At 36.4% G+C, this 22933-nt stretch overlaps 1 protein-coding gene and 1 pseudogene across 1 annotated transcript; both read right to left on the bottom strand.

The window, feature by feature from the left end:
* Positions 1-461: 461 nt before the first annotated feature.
* On the bottom strand, positions 462-1393 carry LOC126699729 (uncharacterized). The gene is made up of 2 exons (XM_050397724.1): positions 745-1393; positions 462-643 (listed from the first exon to the last, which is right to left on the bottom strand). The coding sequence occupies exons 1-2, from the start codon at positions 1391-1393 to the stop codon at positions 462-464; spliced, it is 831 nt and encodes a 276-aa protein (XP_050253681.1).
* Positions 1394-5104: 3711 nt separating this feature from the next.
* On the bottom strand, positions 5105-21343 carry LOC126699810 (lipid phosphate phosphatase gamma-like; annotated as a pseudogene).
* Positions 21344-22933: the final 1590 nt, after the last annotated feature.

Consider the following 22933-nt stretch of genomic DNA (forward strand, 5'->3'; position numbering starts at 1 on the left):
GTTCCATTGTTAAATCTTTATCTTGACGACGATATTTACCTCAAGCTTTAGTGTAACGAGCATTTATATCAAGAATATTAATTTCATGTTGCTCACAAAATGATATTACACTAGTAAGTAAAGGCTCCCATCCATCATCTCTCAAACTTTTGAATAAGTGACTTTGTAGTTGAAACTAAATGCATGGCATTTAAAAGGTCTTGAGAATGTTGTTGCAAAGCTTGACAAAGAATATTAGTAACTCCCACTATCTCTTTCATCAAATGCAAGATTAAAATAAATTCAAATGATGTTAATACCTAATAAGCTCCTTCGGCATCACTGCATTGTTTATAGTTAGCCCCTTCCTCAGAGATAGTGTTGATAACTTTGCAAATAGCATCAAACATTTTAATCAAACTTCAAATAGATTGAAAATGAGATCCCCACCAAGTATCTCTAGCTCGTTGCAAAGTACCAATCTAGTTTGCACCTCTTCTAGTCCCAATTTCATTAGAAGCAATCATATTCTCAACTTGTTCTGCTTGAGCATGTTGCAATTCATCATTACGCTTACTAGAACCAACAACAATATTGATAATATTAACCAAATGATCAAAGAACTGATGAACATCTTTTACTTCTCTAGATGCTGTAACTAGAGCTAATTGCAACCTATGAGCCATGCAATGTACATAATAAGCATATGAGCAATCTTAAAAAAAAAAAGAGGTTGTAATCCATTCCATTCACCACGCATGTTACCAGCCACATCATATCCTTGACCTCGAATATTTTCAATGTGGAGGTTGTAATGAGAAAGGACAACACATATCTCATTCTTTAAAGTCAATGCAGTAGTGTCTCTAACATGCACAACATGAAAGAAACGCTCTTTAATGAAACCTTCTTTATCAACAAACCTCAAAATGATGGCCATTTGTTCTCTCTTCGACTCATCTCGAACTTCGTCAACTAGAATGCAAAATTTTGCATCCCCAATTTCTTCATGAATAGCATTTCGCACTTTACTAGCTAGAATATGCAAAATCTCCTCTAGAATTGTGGGTGACGTATATTTGGCATTTCGTAGAGCATTTTCCAAGACAACTCTAGCTACATTTTCATTGAAAGTTGATGTGTGTTTTATCAATTCAATAAAGCTACCTCGATTTTTTGAATCAAGACTTTCATCATGACCTCTAAAAGCACAAGCTTGGAATGCTAGCCATGAAGCACACTCTATTGAGGTTTTGAGCCACAATCGATTATTCTCCATTTCTTTTGATGTTTGTTTCTCAACTAGTTTGTCAATATGTCCTGAATAATTCATTAGATCCTCACAACATTTCTCAGCAATTTTATGTGGTGTATTCGAATCTTTCGCCTCATGACCAATTAAAGAACAATTCATTCCATCCTTCACCTTTTTCCAATTATTAAAACATTTTTCAGTGAATGCGTCTGATCCAGGATGTCTTGTTGGTTTCTTACAAAAAAAGGTAGTAAGGTAGACAATAAATTGAATCTGTTGAAGGTGAGTATTCCAACCAATTTGAATATGATTCAAACCACAAAGATTGAAAACTACGACAATGATTTTTCGGTCCTTTGTATGGATACTTTATGTCTCTAGGTTGATATGGACCCGCTATGAGATAAGTTTCATCTTGTTCGTTAACAGGGAATTCATATATTTGTTTACGTGCTCCTAGATCGTGGTCTATCCCTTTAGATTCAATTCTTGAACATTTGGAGGGACGCTCATTAGGCATTGAAGTATCAACATTTGTTTCTACAGAAGTCCTAAGTTCTAAATGACTAATATCTTTTTTCTTAAAGAATGCATCAATTTTTTGTCATTTGCTCATTATTTGACACCTAATTTCAATCCCAAAAAAAAAAAAAAAAAAATCAATTCAACAAATGATAAACGTATAATGTAACGACTGAAAACCAAATACCTAGACTCTGTGATAGACTCACGGCCCTCACCCCAATTTCCTTCCATAGATTATTTTATTATTATTATTATTTTTTTTTAATTTACTTACACAATGCAAGCCCCACCCGGCCCCCACTCAAGGGACAAGACAAACAACACAAAAGCCAAAAGGGAAAAGGTTGGTTAGAGTCTTAGAGTCAATGGATCAAATAATAAAGAATACAATAACAACAAACACAAAAAGTTAAAAGACAAAGTAATAAGTATAAATTACTTTGCTAGCAAAGGAAAATCACATACACATATTTCATATTTGATATTTCTATTCAAGTATCAGTATTTAGTTCAGTACTTCAATTGTAGAGAAAAAGATAGAGAAGTCACGTAAAGAATGAAAGAGATACCTTGAGGAATTGAGGTGAGGGCTTGAGTTGAGGTTGAGCCATTGAGGCAATGAAGGCTAGTTTAGCAGGCTAGTAGAGGCAGCAGCGTCACGGTGAGCTAGCGGGGTTTCTAAGGCATTTAGGCAGAGGCGTAAGCCGGTGAGCATAACACTATTGGAGTTGGAGGCGTGAACTAAGAAGGTAAAAACCTAAGGCAGAGGCATGAGGCGTGAAGATTGTTCATTTGTTCTCTCTTTTAGATTGTTTAGACGGTGAGGATTTCTTTTCCTTTTTTTTTTATTATTATTATTTTTTTTTAACAGTGAGGATTGAATGCCTTTTGTTTGTGTTTAATTAGTTGTTTCAAATTTTGGATTCAGGCTGGGCTAGAAGTGTTATGGTTTAGAAAAGAATAATTTTGTTTGATTGGGGAATTGGGGCTGGATGGTGGCCAAGTTTTTTGCTTAGTTTGAAGTTGTATTAAACTAAAAGTCTAGAACTCTAGAAAAATGGTTGAGAATAATATGGAGGGGCTGGATCTTAACTTTTGGGTGGGTGGGGGGGGGGGGCATGTAATTGTTTTACATACTTTAGTGGAAATTTGAAAAATTTTGGGGGGGACCATGGCCCCCTCCCCCAAGGAGCCAAGTGGCTCCGCCCCTATTCACCATGGATTTGAGATTTTTTTGGTTGGTTTATCGGAACCAATATTGTTGGCACCTAAGATCTTTGATGGCACATCACAAACAAAATTAATTCAAAAAACCTGAAGAATATGAGAGAGAGAGAGAGAGAGAGAGAGAGAGAGAGAGAGAGAGATTCACTTTAAAGGGACTTTCCAAAATTGCAGGGGGGAGGTAGAGCAATTGCAAATATATATAGACAAAAAATTAGTAGTTTTTTTTTTTTCCTTGGAATTCTAATAAAGTGGCAATTGAACTGCTTTCATAACTACTTGATTAAGGAGAGGGAGAGTCATAGAGTTGAAGGAAGTTTGAATTATTATCAGATTGAGTTTGATGGAATAATAAATGAAATGTTGAAAAGTTAGGAAACGTTAATTAAGAGATGGAGTTTTTTTTTTATGTGATTGGAAAATTGTTAATTTACAAAAGGAGAAGAAAAAGAAAAAAAGAAAGTCAGGGTCTATTTGGATACAAATTATTGCTGAAAACTGAAATTTGAAAATATTGTAACAAAATAATTTTTAAATGTGTGAATAGTGCTATGAGACCCAGTTTTAAAGTTATATTTGTTGAATTTCATGTTTACAAGTCTCATGAATAGTGCACGGGACCCACTAAAAAAAATGAAGTTGCACTAACTTTCAATTTTCAGTAACATCCAAACTCACACTTAGTGGGACCAATGACGTGGCCACTGATGTGGCTTAACAGGACCGTAGCAATAATAAATGCTACGTTTCAGCTTTTGGATATATATAGATAGAGTTTAAATTCGATCCGAAGCTAGCGTAAAACACTGCTTTTACACCAGCCAATGAAAACATGCCAAGTTGTTATTTGGCTTGATTCACAATTCTTATCTTCTTCTTTGGATTTTTCTCTCTCTCCGTTCCCCCTATAACTCTCTCTTCTTGCGTTTTTTTTTTTTTTTTTTTTTTTCATAGCATCAAATCCATTGCTTTTCCCCACACTAATCCATGCATCAACATAGTGGCAATGGGCATTAAATCTAAAAGTCAAAAAGAGAGCCAGAAAACAAGCATATCAACCTCAAAAAGTAAAAGCTTTTAATCTTTAAACTCTCAAAAAACCCAGATTCAACACCAAACAAAACCCACAAAAATTAATCATGAAATATCTCATTTATAAATTCAGAGCCACTTGAATTCATTCAAGATCAGTTTTAAACTTAACATGAAGAGCTAAAAATACACCATCACAACACAAAACATAATCAATAATATTATTAATTAATAAATAAATAAATGGGATAATTACACATAACCCACCTATAGTTTGGGCGAAAATCACTTTGCCTACCCGTGGTTTGAAAAGTGTCATTTAATCCACCTGTGGTATGTTTGGTTTGTTTTTTGTGACCCACCTCAGTTAAAATTAAGGGTAAATAGGTATTTTTACTCAAATTTTATGTCTCTCTCCTCCCAAAACAAAAAATAGCACAAAAATGCAAGAGAAACAAGATCAAAAAGGGAGGGTTTTGTGAAAATTAATAGCAATGGCAAAACTTTCAAAATCACAACCCAAACTTCTCCCAATTCTCATCTTCCTGTCCTTGTTCTCACTCCACCACTCCTCCGCTGCCACATTATCCATCATTGTCAACTATGGAACAGCAGCCAACAACCTCCTACCACTTTCCCAAGTCGCCCACTTCCTGGAAACCCAAACGATCATCTACCACATCAAGATCTTGGATGCCAACCTTGACATCCTTAAAGCCTTCGCCAACACCAACATCTCTGTCACCATCACCGTCGGTCACAAAATCCTCACCATAGAAAATGACATCGTGATCGATCACCTTTTGCCCACCATGAAAGCTTTAAAGTCAGCCTTGGACTTAGCAAACATGACTGATATTCACGTCTCCATGCCACACTCTCTTGGGATTTTAGCAAAGTCAAAGCCATCAAGTTCGGGATGTCCCACCATCACAAACTCAGCTACCATCAACCACTGATCGACCACCATGAACCTAACCATGATCCACTACCAAACCCATTAACAAGGAAAAAATCAAAAACAAAATCTAGCAACCCAGACCACGACCACGATCCACCCATCAAAAACAAAATGAAAAACAAAACCCATTAAACCACGACCACGATCCACCCAAAGAAGGGAGGCATGGCGGCGAAATCCAACAACCCAGCTACCACGAAATCCAGACAAAATCCAGCCACACCACTATTGACCCACAATCCACCAAAAAACCAACCAAAATCCACTGCCACAAACCCACTACCACGGCCAAAATCCACCACCATCAAACCCATAAACCATTAAACCCAAAACCCACATTGAACACGGTGAAACCCACGACTTGGGTTGTTGAGAGTGAGGAATTGAAGAGAGAGTGAGGGTTGGCAGCAAGTGGAGGAACATGTTTGGGTAGGGGAGTTGGGTTGGTTTGTCTATGGGTATATATCCATGACTCCATTCACACAATTTGAGTCATTAAGTCAGTGATCTTATGTAGGTTGATTTGGGTTTTATTTTTTTGGGCATGTTCTTCATGTTCAAAATTCGTGTGAATGGAAAGAGAGAAAAATACCACTTTTTGATCTTATTTCTCTTGCATTTTTGTGCTATTTCCTATTTTAGGAGGAGAGAGACATAACATTTGAGCAAAAATACCTATTTACCCCTGATTTTAACTAAGGTATGTTACAGAAAACAAACGAAATGTACCTCAGGTGGGTTAAGTGACACTTTTCAAACCACGGGTAAGCAAAGTGATTTTTGCCCAAACCACAGGTGGGTTATTTGTAATTATCCCATAAATAAATAAAATCCAAAAAAAGAAGGTAGTATCATAGTCACTCACATTGGTACTCTAAAACTACCAAATAGGCATACTTTATTCTAATTTCTAAGACTGTGAACCCAAACAAACAAAGAAGCAAAGAATTAGAATGTAGAGTAGCTCCTCTGACACATTCATAGCAATAAACAAAAAAAAAAAAAAAAAAAAAATCATTAGAACAAATTCTAGAACAAATTTCGGCCCATTATGATATGTTTTAGCTATTTTAGTGTGTTTCGGTGAATACCGGCCAAAATGCAAACTTCAACCAAAATAATTTTTGGTGTTACTTTTCTTTTCCATCAACTTGTTTTTGTCTGAAACTTCCAGATTTAATGCCCACTGCCATTGTGTTGATGCATGGATTAGTGCAGGGAAGATGAGTACACAAGAGAAGGAAAGCAATGGATTTGATGGCATGGAAATGAAAAAAAAAAAAAAAGGCGAGAAGAAAGAGTTAACAGAGGGAATGGCGAGAGAAAATCTAAAGAAGAAGAAGAAGAAGAAGATGAGTGGATCCGTGAGAGAAGAGAGATGAAACACAAGAATAAGTCAAATAACGACGTGGCATATTTTCATTGGCTGGCGTAAAAGCAGTGTTTTACGCCAATTCCGAACTGAATTTAAACTCATATAGATATAGATGGCATTTAAAAAAAAATTAAAAAAAAATGGTTAGAACTTAGAAGTGTGACATAAATGGTGTGTTTGAATAAGTTGTTGCAAAACAATGTTTTTGGTTTAAAATGAGCGTTTGTAAAAATGCTATGAAGAGTTGCTATTACGAAATGAAATTTTAGGTTTTACAAATGCTCTTTTAAGCTCCCAAAATGCCTAACCATACAAACCCAAACATCTTATCCCTCCCCCTAAGCTCGAACCGAGGCTCCTACGTTCCCCATACACTTAAGGCATTGGGAGATATCTTCTGGCTCAACTCATCTAGTGGTGTCTTTGTGGCATTGGTCTTTTCCACATACCTCAAGGAATAATAAATGCACAATTATACATTATAATGCATATTTATCAAAAAAGAAAATATACTTGTTAATAATTCATTAACTTGTATGCAAAAATTTATTGTGATTATGTGTGCTTCTTTCGACATTTGTGCATAATTTGATTTTATCTTTTGAAAATGTATAAAAAATATATTAGTTAATAGAGTTTTTTTTTTTTTAGAAACATTAATAGAGCATTAAATACACATTAACATGTACCCTTGTGACATTCTTTATACTAGCATGGTCAGGTTAATGAGTATTTCAATTCATTGGTTAAGGTCAAATTTTTTACTTTTTTAAAAATAAAAATAATCGATCAGCTTTTTTTAGGGAGTTACATATCTATCAATTAAAGAAACATTTATTTTTTTACTTTCTTTATTTTCTAGTGTAGTGAGGCTCATCAAATTCCTCTTTAATAAATATGCAAATGCACCTCATATCATTCTTTGTTTGCATGACTAAAACATGTAAATTGTTTGAATTTAATGGAGGAATTTAAATTACCTTGTGTAATGAAATATATTTAAGTTTTATCCTAAAAATTTTCGGCCTAGTTAAAATGTGCCCTTAAGGTATTGTTAATGAACTATTTTAGAAAAGTTTATATATATATATATATATACAAGATAGAAATTCTACTCTAATCTAATTTAAATGTATATGTGTGTGAAGTTCTCTCTTAAAAACTTGAATCTCGACTTTTGCCCCCCACACTTCATAAACACTTATACTTATAGAATGATCATTGCACCAAAAGTGCGTGGTGGTTACTTTAACAATGTTTTAATATAATTTTTATGAAAAATATAAAAAATTATCAAAAAATTAATTACCTTTTTTATAAAAAGTTTTAAAAAATATGTCTTAAACCGATGTTTTTAACCCATTCGTTAATTTTTGCCATGATTTTTATCCTCATGGACCTCAACAACTAAAATTATCATAAATTTAATTGATAATCATCCCAATTCCCAAGGCACTTTTTTTATTTTTTGTGAACGTTGTGATTGTTGGTTGTTACCATTTAAAAATAATGTTATTTGGTCTGCCTGTCCTCTTTCTTACTTTTTTTTATTATTATTTAATTGTAGATACCTTTGTTTAGTCAAAACTAGTCCCACGTTATTGAAGAGCTAAAATGAGGTAAGTTTGTAAGTATTTATTGACAGAATTTTTTATTATCAGAAATTACACTTTACCTAATATTGTTTATTTAAAAAATATTTTGTCTATCTGTTATTTAAAAATTGATACTTTATTGGCGTAAATGCACTTTTAGTCCTTATATTTTGACGTTTTTCCATTTTAGTCCCTACATTTTATTTTTTCCACTTTTAGTCCCTAAAACCAATTTACGCTTTCCGTTTTAGTCCTTGAAGCACTATTCCGTTACCAAACTAACGGGGAAACTGGACGTGGCTGACGTGAGTATTAAAATATTATTAAAAAAATTATTTGACATTTTTTAAATGCCAAAATTTAAAAAAAAAAATTTAATTACTCAATTTTCTTTTCATTATTTGTGTTCTTCCCTTGTTCTTCCCTATAATCAATCTCCAGCAAAATACAAACCCTAAACCCAGATCCTAACCAAACCCCAAACCCATATCCCAGTAAAGCAAACCTTAGCCTTCAAACCCATAAATTTTCTTGGCAAACAAACACAAAAAAAACCCGCTGGAAAAAAAAACCCCAAATCACCACCACCGAATCAAAGAACATGAAGATCATACCCAAGCAAAAGAATAGAAACCCACGGCATTAAAAAAAGAAAAAAAAAAAGAAAGAAAGAAAGAAAGAATATCTCATATCTCTCTCTCGGTGTGTGCACTGTGTATGCGTGTACCTGTTTCCTTTCTTTCTTTCTTTTCTGATCTATGATTCTTTCTCTCTCTCTCTCGGTGTGTGTATATGTGTTTACTTCTACTAATCTATCTTTTACGTCTTCGATTCTTCCAAGTTTTCATCCCAATCCCCATTTCTAAACCCAATCGAATTTGGGTTTTTGCTCTCTCTCTGCTCTCTGCGTGTCTGAAATTCAGAGAAGAAAGAGAGAAAAAAAAAAACCAGAAGGTAGTCAGTCCAAGATCAAGAATGTAGAAGTCGTGTCTCGATGCAAAGATCGAAAGCTCTACATGAAAGAGGCAGTTTCTGCGCGCAACGCCTTCGCCGCCGCGCACTCTTCTTACGCCACGTATCTCAAGAACACCGACGCCGCCCTCAGTGACTACGCTCACGGCGAGGTTTCTCACCACCACCACCACCACTCGCACTCGGCCCTGCATCTCCCTTCTTTGTGCACACACCGAGAGAGAGATATGAGATATTTTTTTTTTTCCAGTGGGTTTTTTTTTTGTGTTTGTTTGCCAAGAAAATTTATGGGTTTGAAGGCTAAGGTTTGCTTTACTGGGATATGGGTTTGGGGTTTGGTTAGGATCTGGGTTTAGGGTTTGTATTTTGCTGGAGATTGACTATAGGGAAGAACAAGGGAAGAACACAAATAATGAAAAGAAAATTGAGTAATTAAAATTTTTTTTTTAATTTTGGCATTTAAAAAATGTCAAATAATTTTTTTAATAATATTTTAATACTCACGTCAGCCACGTCCAGTTTCCCCGTTAGTTTGGTGACGGAATAGTGCTTCAAGGACTAAAACGGAAAGCGTAAATTGGTTTTAGGGACTAAAAGTGGAAAAAATAAAATGTAGGGACTAAAATGGAAAAATGTCAAAATATAGGGACTAAAAGTGCATTTACGCCTACTTTATTTGGTTGAGGTAATTTTGGTTTGTCTCTCGTTACACATCTAATTTTAAAAAATGGGTAAATTTGTATTTTTAATATCATTTTATGTCTTTCTCCTCTCAAAACATTAAAAAAATAAATAAATAAAATAAAAACTAAAAAATCAAGAAAGAAAAAGATCTAAAAGCTAGGTTTTATAAAAATTAAAATCTAACTTTTAGATATTTTTTCTCTAACCTTTGAAGGAATTTATTCTCCCATACTTGAAGTTGGAAGCCTAAGAGTCTCCATTTTGAAGTGATCAGAATTCAAGGCCAAAAAGACGGAGGACAAAGTTTGCATTTGCTTCGATTCTGGGCACGTGTGTCTAGAGAGAAGGGAGTTCCCAATTCAAATCAATATGCTATTAAGGCCTTCAAAGACAATATCGCAAACTATCAGATTGTAAGGCTTTCCATTGATAGTATATTTGAAGCAGAGGATAAATATTAACCCATGTATTTCGAGTTCAAATACTTTGAATCCACAAAATTCAAATCTTGGTTATCAAAGCATGACCACAATTCAATGACTAGGAAGGTCCTCGAGTATTTCCTTATCTCATACATGATTGAAGATATTGACGCAAGATCCTTGAAGCATGTATTCTCCAAAACATGAAGACTCTTAGACTTCAAACATGGGACAATGAATTCCTTCGAAGGTCAGAGAAAAAAGATCTAAAAATTAGGTTTTAATTTTTGCAAAACCTAACTTTTAGATTTTCTTTTCTATTAATTATTTTAGTTTTTTTATGTTTTGAGAGGAGAAAGACATAAAAAGATAGTAAAAATACAAATTTCCTCATGTTTTTAACAGAGATGGGTAATTGGAAACAAACAGAGTTTACCTCAGATGAGTAAAGTGTTAATTTTTAAACCACAAGTAGACAAAGTGTTTTTCAGGCAAACCACAGGTAGAAAAAATGTAATTTTCCCTTTTTTTGTATTATTATAAATGTGTCATTCTGGACCATCACCATTGAGGATTACTTTTCTTTTTCTTTTCTTTTCTTTTCTTTTTTTCTTTTTCTTAGAAAAAAAATTGACGATTACTTAGTTATGACTTATTCCTATTAACTTAATCCATTTTTTTGAAGTATTAACTTAATTCTTTGTCCTTCTTACTTATTTAAAACAAATACCTTTTTCTTAATAATATACCCGTCGGTAAGAGCATTCACATCAAGAATGTTAAAAAATATAGCATTTAACATCTTGAAACACTATCTTATCTATTTTAACATCCAGCTTTATAATATACCTAACATCAAAGGTTTTATATTTTTTACCACTTTATTAAAATACAATTTCTTTATTCTTTTTTAATTCTTTTTTAGTCTTTGCATCTCTTCCTCTCTCTTTCTCTATGTATCTCTTCTACCAAACAAAAACACCCAAGCCACCACTTACAGCCACTTCCAACCACCGCCAACATCAAAAAACCCAAGCCACCACCACCAGGGGCAACGCCACTTGGCTCCTTGGGGGGACCATGGCCCCCCCAAATTTTTTCAAATTTCCACTAAAGTATGTAAAAAATTACATGCCCCCCCCCCCCCCCCCCCCCCCCCCATATTATTCTCAACCGTTTTTCTAGAGTTCTAGACTTTTAGTCCAATACAACTTCAAACTAAGCAAAAAACTTGGCCCACATCCAGCACCACTAGCCAGCCCCAATTCCCTAAGCAAACAAAATTATTCTTTTCTAAACCATAACACTTCCAGCCCAGCCCGAATCCAAAATCTAAAATACCTAATTAAACAAAAACAAAAGGCATTCAATCCTCACCGCCAAAAAAAAAAAAAAAAAAAAAAACTCATCGTCTGAACAATCTAAAAGAGAGAACAAATGAAAAAATCTTCACGCCTTAGCCTTAATTTTTTACCTTCTTAGTTCACACCTCCAACTCCAATAGTGTCAAGCTCACGCCTCTTCCTGAATGCCTTAGAAACCCCACCGACTCACCGTGATACCGCTGCCTCCACCAACTCATCATGATGCTGCTGCCTCCACCAACCTATTAAACCAGCCTTCATTGCCTCAACGGCTCAAGCTCTCACCTTAATTCCTCAAGGCATCTCATTCATTCTTTACTTGACTTCTCTCTCTTTTTATCTACAACTGAAGTACTGAACTAAATACTGATACTTGAATAGAAATATCAAATATGAAATATGTTATTGTATTCTTTATTATTTGATCCATTGACACTGAGACTCAGACCAGCCTTTTCCCTTTTGGCTTTTGTGTTGTTTGTCTTGTCCCTTGAGTAGGGGCCGGGTGGGGCTTGCATTGTGTAAGTAAATTATTAAAAAAAAAAAAATAATCTATGGAAGGAAATTGGGGTGAGGGCCTTGAGTTTGTCTGTCATAGAGTTTAGGTATTTGGTTTTCAATCATTACATTATACATTAGTTTATCATTTGTTGAATTAAATTTTTTTTTTTTTTTTTTTTTGGGATTGAAATTAGGTGTCAAATAATGAGCAAATGACAAAAAATTGATGCATTCTTTAAGTAAAAAGATATTAGTCATTCAGAACTTAGGACTTCTGTAGAAACAAATGTTGATACTTCAATGCCTAATGAGCGTCCCTCCAAATGTTCAAGAATTGAATCTAAAGGGATAGACCGTGATCCAAGAGCACATAAACAAATATATGAATTCCCTGTCAACGAACAAGATGAAACTTATCTCATAGCGGGTCCATATCAACCTAGAGACATAAAGTATCCATACAAGACTTATTCGTCTTGTGTTGACCCTTCCAATTTCTACAACAATTACAGAACGAGCTTTCTCAGCTATGAAGTTGTTAAAAACAAGACTTCGTAATATAGAATAAGCTTTTGGCAGATAATATGATAGTTTATATAGAGAAGGAAATTGCAGGGAATTTCAATTCCCAAACCCACTGATCAAACAGGGAGCCAAAAAAAAAAAAAAAAGAAGGAAAATAGAAAGAGCTTAAGAGAAGAGAGAGTTTGGCCTTGAGATTCTCACAGTGAAGGTGGTGGTGAGTGGCGGCGTGCTTGTGGAGATTGTCCATGGAGGTTCAGCCTTGAGCTGTGAAACAAGAAGAAACAAAAGCCACGGGAAAGAGAAAAAAGGGAAGTGAGAGAGGAGAGAGAAGAAAGAAGAGAAAAATAAAAAAGAGAGGGAAAAAGAGAGTTGGAATAAAATAAAAAAAATTAGTTTAACATAGTAGCTGAGTGTCAAAATTTTTGGCATTTGAAAGCTTTGATATGATGAGTATTTTTGTGTGTTGGTGGTTTTAGCATTTTTATCATTCTTGATAAGAATTCTCTAATTCGATATATTCTAGGATGATGCTAATCCATGATCTTTTATTCCAAAATGATGTTAATTATTTATTTTTATTTTATTTTAGCTAAGTAGAATAATGCAATTTCATCATCCTTTCATTTCACTTCACCTCAATGATAGTTGACTTTTATATGACCCATCCCTTGAAATTGGTGCTAAAACATTTTATATAAGTTTTCTTTTATAAAAATACCGAAATATCATTTCTCTTGTGCAATATCATTAATTTTCTTCTTCTTCTTTTCTTCTGTTTTTTTAAACTTGAATTTGATATCCTTCGCTAATATTTCCTTTTTTTTTTTTTTTTTTGTTTTGTGTTTAGTGGGTAGGCCAATTGTTTAAAATAGATGACCCAGGATGTTATTGAAAGCACAAAAAAAAAATAAAAAATAAATAAATAAATAAAATTGTTTTGGCAAATGAGTGGCTTATGTCTTGAGCCCCACAAAAATGCCAATTAAACCTCTAATGTGTTAACAATGTGCCTTGGGATGATTATTATGAATTCCTTTTGTGTCTATTTTTTATAGATTTCTTTATTTTTCCTACATAGAGCCCTAAAGCGTCGATAGGGAAAACTAAAGGTAACTAGAGCTTATCCTTACAAACTTGACCTTAAAAACTTAATATTACTAGTGTACATTATTAAATAGATAATCATAGGGTGTTTTATTCACATAGGAAAGAGATAGGTAGTTTTCTCAGACTCATATTGTAGTTTCTATGCTACGTGTTTGGGGCATATGAATCTCTAGACATATGAAATTTGGAGGACGTGGAAAGAAGTTTTGATGGAGTTCTTCAATCATGTGTTTGGATTTTGTGTAAAAGAGCACTCGCATCAGTACTTGTATAATAAAAAATGTATTAGAGCATTTACATTGGGTCTTGCAAATGCCATATGTTAGTAATATTTAGTATCAGAGCCCCAAAACCCTTACCCAGTCTTGCAATTGCAAAATAATTTGCAATTGTGCTACAGTGTCATCCTAAATGTATGATGGCAATATTTTGTTTTTTAATCCATTTTATTCTCTCTCTCTCCTTTGTCTTCTCTTTCTTTGGCTGAGACGGTCTCCTTTTTCTTTCTCAACTCTCTCTTTCTTTATCTGTCTTCTCGTCTCCACCTTTCTCACTCTCTGACTCGCTCTCGCCTCCCTCATTCTTCCGACGCCGTTGTTGGCCGAAGCATGCTCCGACGAATGCGTGAGCTTGATATGGTGGGTATTTTCTAGGTATTTTTTTGGCGCCACTTTTCTGGTATTTTTTCGGCTCTTATCTCTCTCACTCTTTCAACGCCCTTTTTCTGGGTAATTTTTGTGGCAAGATCAGTGTGGTATGGTGGCTTGCGGCGGTGTGTTCGTGGGTTTGCGACATGGTTTACAATGGCGAGATTGGCATAGGTATGGTGATGGATTTGGTCGTGGGTGGGGTGGGTTTCTCTGTATTTGTTGTTTGTGGTGGTAGAGGGTTTTCGTGGTGGTGGGAATGGGTGATTGATGGTGGTGGTGGCTAATGTGGGTTCGTGGTGCCGTGGTGGTGGCAGTGGCAGTGGTGGGCAAAGGGCAGTGGGCATGGTGGTGCCAGGTTTGTTTGGTTATTTTTTAATGGGCTTGTAGCTAGGTTTGTGGTTGGTTTTTTGGTTGGTTTGTGCTTGGATATTTGCTGGGTTTGTGGTGGATTTTTGGTCATGGTGGTTGCTATGTGGTGTGGGTTTGGTGTCATGATTGTTGCTGTGTGGTGGTGACTAGGTTTTTTTTTTATAGTTTTTTTAAGGCGAAAAACACTTTTTAGTCCCTACATTTTCAGGCAATTCCCATTTTAGTCCCTACATTTTATTTTTACCGTTTTTAGTCCCTATTCTGAAAAACGCTTCCTATTTTGGTCCCTAATGTTACATTAGAAACAGAGAAAGCTAATGTGGCAAATGGTAGGAATAAATAATACTAAATTAATATCCATGTGGCCTAAATTAATAAAAAAAAAAAAAGAAATGTTTTTTGGCATTAAAAAATGCCACGTTAGCATCTAAATTAAAAAAAATTTAATTTATTAATTTTAAATAAATTAAAAAATTAAAAACTAAAAATCATATGAATTGAGATCTAAGTGTGTCTTGAACAAGAACAACAAGAACACAAACCCAGAAATTTAAATAAATAAAAAATCACAAACCAAAGGGAAAAAAATTGAGATGTGTCCTTGACATAGAACATCTTCCCAAACGCGCTTTCCTCAATAGCCGGAAAGTAAACAATGAGCACAGAATTCACAAACCAAAACCACACCGCCCCAAGAAAAGCTCCCAAAATAACCCCAGCAAAGACCTGAGCAATTGTGTGGTAACCCAAATACACCCACGAAATACATGGTGAGAAATGCCATAGACCAAAGCCAGAAATGCACGGTCCACTTGCTCGTCATGTGAAACAGCCCATTCCCTTTACAGGTCATGAGCGAGAAGTAAATGGAGAAGGAGAACATGTACTGAGAGTGACTCAAAGGCTAGCCATGCGAGTCGCACATCTCGAGAAGAGCACAGGTTTTGGGTCAAGCCTATTGTACGGAGGTTTTGATAAGCTCGTTGACAAATCGGGAGATTATGAGGCCGAGAGTGAAGAACATGCCTTGGTGTTGCGGTAGAAGATGAAGTGGGAGATGAAGCACAAGCTCTTTTTTTTTTTCTTTTTTAATTTCTGGGTTTGTGTTCTTGGATCTGAGTTTGTGTTCTTGTTCAAGACACACTTAGATCTAAATTCATATGATTTTTAGTTTTTAATTCTATTTTTAATTTTTTTTTATTTAGTTAAAATTAAAACATTAATTTTTTTTTAATTTAGATGCTGACGTGGCATTTTTTAATGCCAAAAAACATTTTTTATTATTAATTTCGGCCATGTGGATATTAATTTAGTATTATTTATTCCTGCCATTTACCACGTCAACTTTCTTCGTTTCTGATGTAACGGTAGGGACCAAAATGAGAAGTGTTTTTCAGGATAGGGACTAAAAGCGGTAAAAATAAAATGTTGGGACTAAAATGGGAATTTCCTGAAAATGTAGGGACTAAAAGGTGTTTTTCGCCTTTTTTTAATGGTTTGTGGCTGGGTTTGTGGTTGGTTTGAGGGTTGGCAATTGCTGGGATTGCGGTGGGTTTGGGGTCACAGTGGTTGCTATGTGGAGGTGTGGTTGAGAAAGTGACAGAGAGACAGAAATGAGAAAGGAGTGATAGATAATATTATATCTTTTATTGTATAATATATATTATTTTGATGTGCTAAATGGTAAAATGAAAGTTGGGACGCTGGGTGTATTACAAAATGATATGGTATAAATGATAAAATAGCTTTTGAGATGGTAAAATGAAATTTTTTGTAGAAAACATATGTAAATGCTCTTACATTTTAGTCAATCAAACCTAAAATTCACTCTCATCAATCCATGTGAAGTTATGTAAAAATACATTATTACTACAATAACCATGTAAATTTACATTGCTACTATTCATATTACATTTAATTTTTCTTTATTTCTTTGTGTATTTCGAGGAGATAGGAAGAAGGTGAATGGTGTTTGTAGTATATAAAGAAACAAAATTAAAAAATTAAAATTAAAATTGATATTGATATTGATATTGATATTTTAATTAAATATAGTTTAAAATAAGATAATGTGAATGCTCTTTAAGTATTCTCAAACTTGTTGACACTATACCATGTGTGGGGCACAAGAATTTAAATAATGTATTTGTACCACGTGTCATATCCATAGCTGAGGAGTCCATTATCGTGTCGAGGAATTCACACACTCAGATAGTAAGACCACGTTAGTGGCACGTTCTCAAAGGAGTATTAGGATTAATGCCCTTAAATTCTATTATATGATGCTATGTATGACTTAATGTTGTGATTAATAAAGTTGCTTTATTATTATCTGAAATAATGATAACATAAATATTCGGACTTCATCATATAGTCCATGAGATGCATAGTATGTGATTTATGTGATTTAGTCACGGAAAATATAAGTCACAAGTTCTTTGTAAACTTAGAATTTTAGTTCGTAGTCGGTGATGAAATTAGGCATTTCATCTGCGAAGACTATAACATATCAACTAAGATGATTTGTCTTGATCATGAAAGTGGAGACTTCTAGTTGATGTGTTGATATGTTTTAAGAGTTAAAATATATTGAACTAAATTGCTGTGAGATTTATTATTCTCCAAATGACTGTCAATTGAATAATAAATCTCACGACTTCTATTTACATGAACTCCTAATCCTGAGAGAATAATAGACCTGATCATGAAGTGTAGGTTGCTTTGATATATTAGGAGTAAGATCTAAAGTAACGGTCAAAACCTTAGTATGTTGAGCAGCCACATTTAGTGTTGATGGAACATATCAAGATGGGATTCATAGTCTCTTAACGTAGATATAAAATATTCCCTTGAGATAAGTTTAATGAGTTCAATTATTCAGAGAGTTAGGCCTAACCACTTTAGTAAGGAATTACTAAAGTATATATTTATGAAATTGGATTTCATAAATATATGATGAATAACTTAAAAGACTTAAACTGGATACTCAAGAATTAAGATGTAGTAATATACAAAGTGGCAATCTTCATTCATGACTTTGTATTACTACAAATATTTTATGAAGGAGTTGCATGTATAATAAAGTCTTGGGATATAATTTATTAATAAGGCCTAGAGTGCAATTATATTTATATAACGGTATTAAATATAATTAATGGTAACTTTGGACTTGTCAAGAGTTGACAAAAAAGCTTAAGGCCCATTGGAGCTAGTGTCTTATTTGTTCCCTTTTGGTCCCACTCCAAACCACATACTAAAGTCCAATTGGAAAGGCTCAAAAAGCATGCCTAATTAAATAATTAGTTATTAGGAGAGAAACATATAGAATTTTGGTACAACAGCATGAACATGAAATGGTATGTATGTGAGTGTTAGACATTCATTCATTCTCTCTAGAACATACACATATAACTGATTGAGAGACCACATTTCTTGGGCATCAAGTGGAATTGGAGTGAAGATTAAAAGTATTCTCAAGAACTTCTGATCTTTGGTTTTGAATTTCACCGCACCAAAGTACACTATCTTATTCTTAAATTCTAAAACTTACATAGTGCATGTTATCAATTGCGAAAGAAGTAGATCCATTAGTTTTCTGCTGGGTACATTCATATGTATTTATCCAACAAAGAGGTCATACTGTAGAGAAAGAGTTTCAGAGAAAGGGTTAGCCCTGACATGACTAAAGAGATACTGGCTACCACCACATTTAATGCATCCCACCAAACCTTCTGGCTACATTTATGTGGAGAAGACCCCTAAATAGTAATGCCTTGGCTACCCCAACTCACAAGGAGCTTGGGAAGGTGTCTGATAGGACAAGCACTTAAGTGGTGGCCTGGATGATCAACAAATGGAGGGCCAAGATCATCTAAAAGGAGTTATACAATGTAGGAGACCCTCTAGGGAGAGGGGATTGGAAAAATCTGTAGAGAACACATTGTAGCAACAAAAGCTGAAATTGTATCCAAGTCCAAAAGAACTAAATTCAAGAATCATTGCCGAGGAAGGATTTCCTTGCTAAAAACTTGTCTTTCTTTGCTATCTTAATATCCCTGTTCCATTGTGTGTGCTGCCTGATTCATTAAGGCCTGGCTTTTAAGCCCACTCTCTACAAATTCATTGTATGGGGCTCTTTGGGCCTTAACCCATTCATCATTTGGGCTTAGGAGCCAAAAATCAGTCTTTACAATTGGTGCCGTCTGTGGGAAGGCTTAACCTTCAGTGAGGCCAACGTCTAACCACGGTAGGATTAGGGCAAGACTGGGAGGAGTCCATTGGTTCCCAACGTCAGGACCAGTTCCTCAACCTTAAGCGAAGGTAGGACCGCGAAGTTAATGTGCACATCACGAATACTAGTAGGAGCCAGTCTTGAGGTGGGAATTACATCTCTTATGAGGAAAATACCAGAAGCATGCAGTTGGAGATTGATCGTCTTCATAGGAAACTACGCCGCGAGCCGCAGAGAAGGACTCCCTCAGACTCTAACCCCTTCTCTGATGATAATAGAGATGGTAGCTATAGGTCTAGGTCTAGGACTCCCCCTAGTGAGTCTTATTCGTATGATGAGGATCGTCATTACAAGCGGAGGAGTAAGCGTCCATCTCGCAAAGGTACGAGCAATGATGCTATGAGCAGGGCTCTTAACCAGATCTTTAAATCACCGTTTATGAGTAGAATTGAAGGGGAAAAGCTTCCTCGACGGTTCACTCAGCCAACATTCACCATGTATAATGGTAGAACAGACTCTGTGGAACATGTTAGCCACTTCAACTAGAAAATGGCCATCCACACCAAGAATGAAGCCTTGATGTCTAAAGCGTTTCCATCCAGTTTGGGGCCTGCAGCAATGAAATGGTTTGACGGTTTGAAAGAAGGTTCTATTAACTCCTTCAAGGAGCTTACTAGGGCCTTGGGAGCTCGTTTTGTAACTTGTAGTAGGGTTCCTCGACCCTTGCATTCCCTACTATCTATGACAATACGGGAGGGGGAAACCCTGAAGACGTATTCCGACAGATATTGGTAGATGTTCAACAAGATAGAGGGGGACTTTCATGACATGGCTATCAGGGCTTTCAAGGTCAGCTTGCCTGCCGAGCATGATCTGAGAAAGTCTCTGACCAGGAAATTGTGTGTGTTAGCTTATAGATCGTATTGATGAGTATAAGCGGGTTGAGGAGGACCAGCAATAGGGAAAGGGGAAAGCCAAAGTGGTCCCTTAGGATAGGAGGGATTTTAAGTCGAATAGGTACAATAACAACTGACCTCGAAGAGATTTTACAAGGCACTCTGGATCTACTACTACTCAGGTAGTCAACATCATGTTCCGAGAGCCAATACACCAAATCCGAGAGAAAATTAAGAATGAGCCATACTTTCAATGGCCAAACAAGATGGGAGGAGACCCCATAAAGTGCAACCAAAGCCTTCACTGCCAATACCACCAAAAGCGAAGGCACACTATTGAAGATTGCAAGACGTTGTGGAGTCACTTAGAGCAGTTGGTCAAAATTGGAAAGTTGAAGCAATTCATGTATCAACCCAGCGGGCATGATGGTCAAGCAGGGTCGGGAACTCATAGAGACATTTCTACAAGACCACCTTTAGGTACAATTAATGTCATTCTTGCTGCTCCAGGAAGGACTGGTTCTCGGCCATCCACGGTGCTGTCTATAGCTCAACCATTTATTGAAAACTCACCCCCTGATTCAAAGAGAAGTAAGGTGGGGGGTCTAACCAATTCTGAGCTTTTTCGATGAGAACAAAGTTGGGACCTTGCGGCCGCACGATAATGCCCTAGTAGTTATTCTTAGGATAGGAGGGTATGATGTGAAGAGGGTACTGGTAGACCAAGGCAACGATGTAGAGATCATGTATCCTGATTTATTTAGGGGACTAAAGTTGAGGCCCGAGGACCTAACCTGCAATGACTCCCTTCTGATAGGATTTGATGGGAAGATTGTCTTTTCTAGGGGCCAGATTAGGCTGCCTGTTCAGGCAGGGTCAGAAGTAGTGGAAGTGAACTTCATCATAGTAGATGCTTATTCCCCCTATATTTCTACTGTGGCAAGACCTTGACTTCATGCCATAGGAGCCGTGTCTTCCACCCTTCACTTGAAAGTGAAGTACCCATTGGGGGAACGGATCGAGGAGCTAGTTAGAAGCCAATCTATGGCTAGGCAGTGCTTGGTGGCCGTAATTAGACATCAGGCTGAAGGTGAATCCTTGGTTTCCGCCAAGTAGGACTTATGGCAATCAAAGGTGCCAGTGTTATCTACAAAGGCCATGGTAGAAGGGACTAAGTGCGAGCAACTGGAAAAAGTTGTTATTGGCAACAACAAGGAAAAATTCTTCCAGGTTAGAGTTCAGCTGTCTCCTCGAGAGAAGGAAGAACTGGTAGATTTTCTCAGAAAAAATATTGATGTATTTGCATGGAGCACTTACGAGACCCCTAGGGTGGATCCAGACTTCATTTGTCACCATTTAAATGTCAATCCATTTGTATTCCTAACCACCTTGGCGCTCATCCAAAGAACATTTTGATGTTGTCTAAGAAAAAGTGCTCAAACTTAAGCGGGTTGGGGCCATCAAAGAGGTGTTTTACCCTGAATAGTTAGCCAACACGGTGGAGGTAAAGAAGAAAAGTGGGAAATAGCGGGTGTGTGTAGACTTCAAGGATTTAAATAAGGCTTGCCCAAAGGATCCTTTCCCTCTACCTCAGATAGATCAGCAGGTGGATGCAATCGTAGGCCATCCCCGGATGAGCTTCTTGGATGCTTTCCAAGGATATCACTAGATACCATTGGCTCCGGGTGAACAAAAGAAGACTTCTTTTGTTACTCCCATAGAGAATTATCATTACAAAGTGATGCCCTTTGGACTGAAGAATGTAGGGTTTACTTATCAGAGAATGATGACCAGGATGTTTGAACCACAACTAGGCAAAAATATTGAGGTCCACATAGACGATATGGTGGTAAAGAGTAAGGTGGAGTCTGAGCACATAAATGATCTCGGAGATATTTTCGAGATACTAAAGAGACACAAACTATGCCTCAACGCCACGAAGTGTTCTTTTAGGGTAGGCTCGGGCAAGTTTTTAGGTTATATGGTTACCCACCATGAAATTGAAGTTGACCCAGATCAGATTAGAGCAATCAACGACCTGTGGCCTCCTCGGAATCCCAAAGAGGTCTAGAAGTTGACAGGAATGACTGCTGCTTTGAATCAATTCATTTCTCAGTCGGCAAATAGGTGTAGGCCTTTCTTCCAGTTTTTGCATAAATGGAAGGGATTCGAATGGACGGAGAAGTGTTCCTCAGCCTTCCAGCAACTGAAGGAATATATTTCTCGGCTACCTATTATGTCTAAACTTAAGGAGGATAAGGTTTTGTTCGCTTACATTACTATAGCCTCACATGCAGTAAGGCTGGTACTGGTGCGGGATGATAATAGGGTATAGAGACCAGTTTATTATGTGAGTAAATCATCACATGAGGCAGAGGTTCGCTACTTACCACTAGAAAGGGCCATCTTGGCAGTAGTGTATGCTACACAGAAGCTCCTACATTACTTCCAAGCTCATACTGTTGTGGTGCTAACCTAACTCCCTCTTCGATCACTGCTTTGGAAAGCTGATTACACAGGGACGGTTGTAAAATGGGTAATGATCCTAGGAGCCTTTGATATTAAATACATGTCTCACACGTCTATAAAGGGCCAGGTCCTCGCCGATTTAGTAGCTAAGTTTGCTGAGCTTTCATTTGAAGAAAATGGTGAAAGGCCAAGCATGGATGGAAAATCAGTTGAGATGGTTTCCGTGTAGGAGCCTCTATCTTGGAAGTTGTATGTTAACGGCATAGCAAACCAAAGGGGATCAGGAGTGGGGCTAGTGATAGTATCTCCTGAAAGGATCATCATTGAAAATCCTTAAGGTTAGGCTTCTCGCCATGAACAATGAGGCCAAATATGAGACTTTGCTGGTGGAAATGGCTATAGTACAGAAAATGGGAGGAAAAGTAGTGGAGATGTTTTCAGATAAGGTTAGTTATAGGCCAGGTAAAGGGAGAACTAGAAGCCGGGGATATGAGAATGCAAGAGTACCTGAACCTGGCTAAGCATTTGCAATCAAGATTTGACTTATTTTCCTTACACCAAATCCCTAGAAGTAGAAATACGCATGTTGATTTCCTTGCCACTCTTGCAACCTCCTCAGCCCAGAGTCTACTTCGGGTCATCTTGGTCGAAGATCTATGCAACCCTACCATGATGAAGAGGGAGAGGGTCTAGGTTCATCAACTTAGGGAGGGACCTAGTTGGATGGATCCTATTGTCCTATTCCTTAGGGATGACATCTTGCCCGAGGAGAAGAGGAAGGCTGACAAAGTGCAAAG

This window comes from Quercus robur, chromosome 1 (assembly GCF_932294415.1).
Source record: "Quercus robur chromosome 1, dhQueRobu3.1, whole genome shotgun sequence".
NCBI classification, from domain to species: domain Eukaryota; kingdom Viridiplantae; phylum Streptophyta; class Magnoliopsida; order Fagales; family Fagaceae; genus Quercus; species Quercus robur.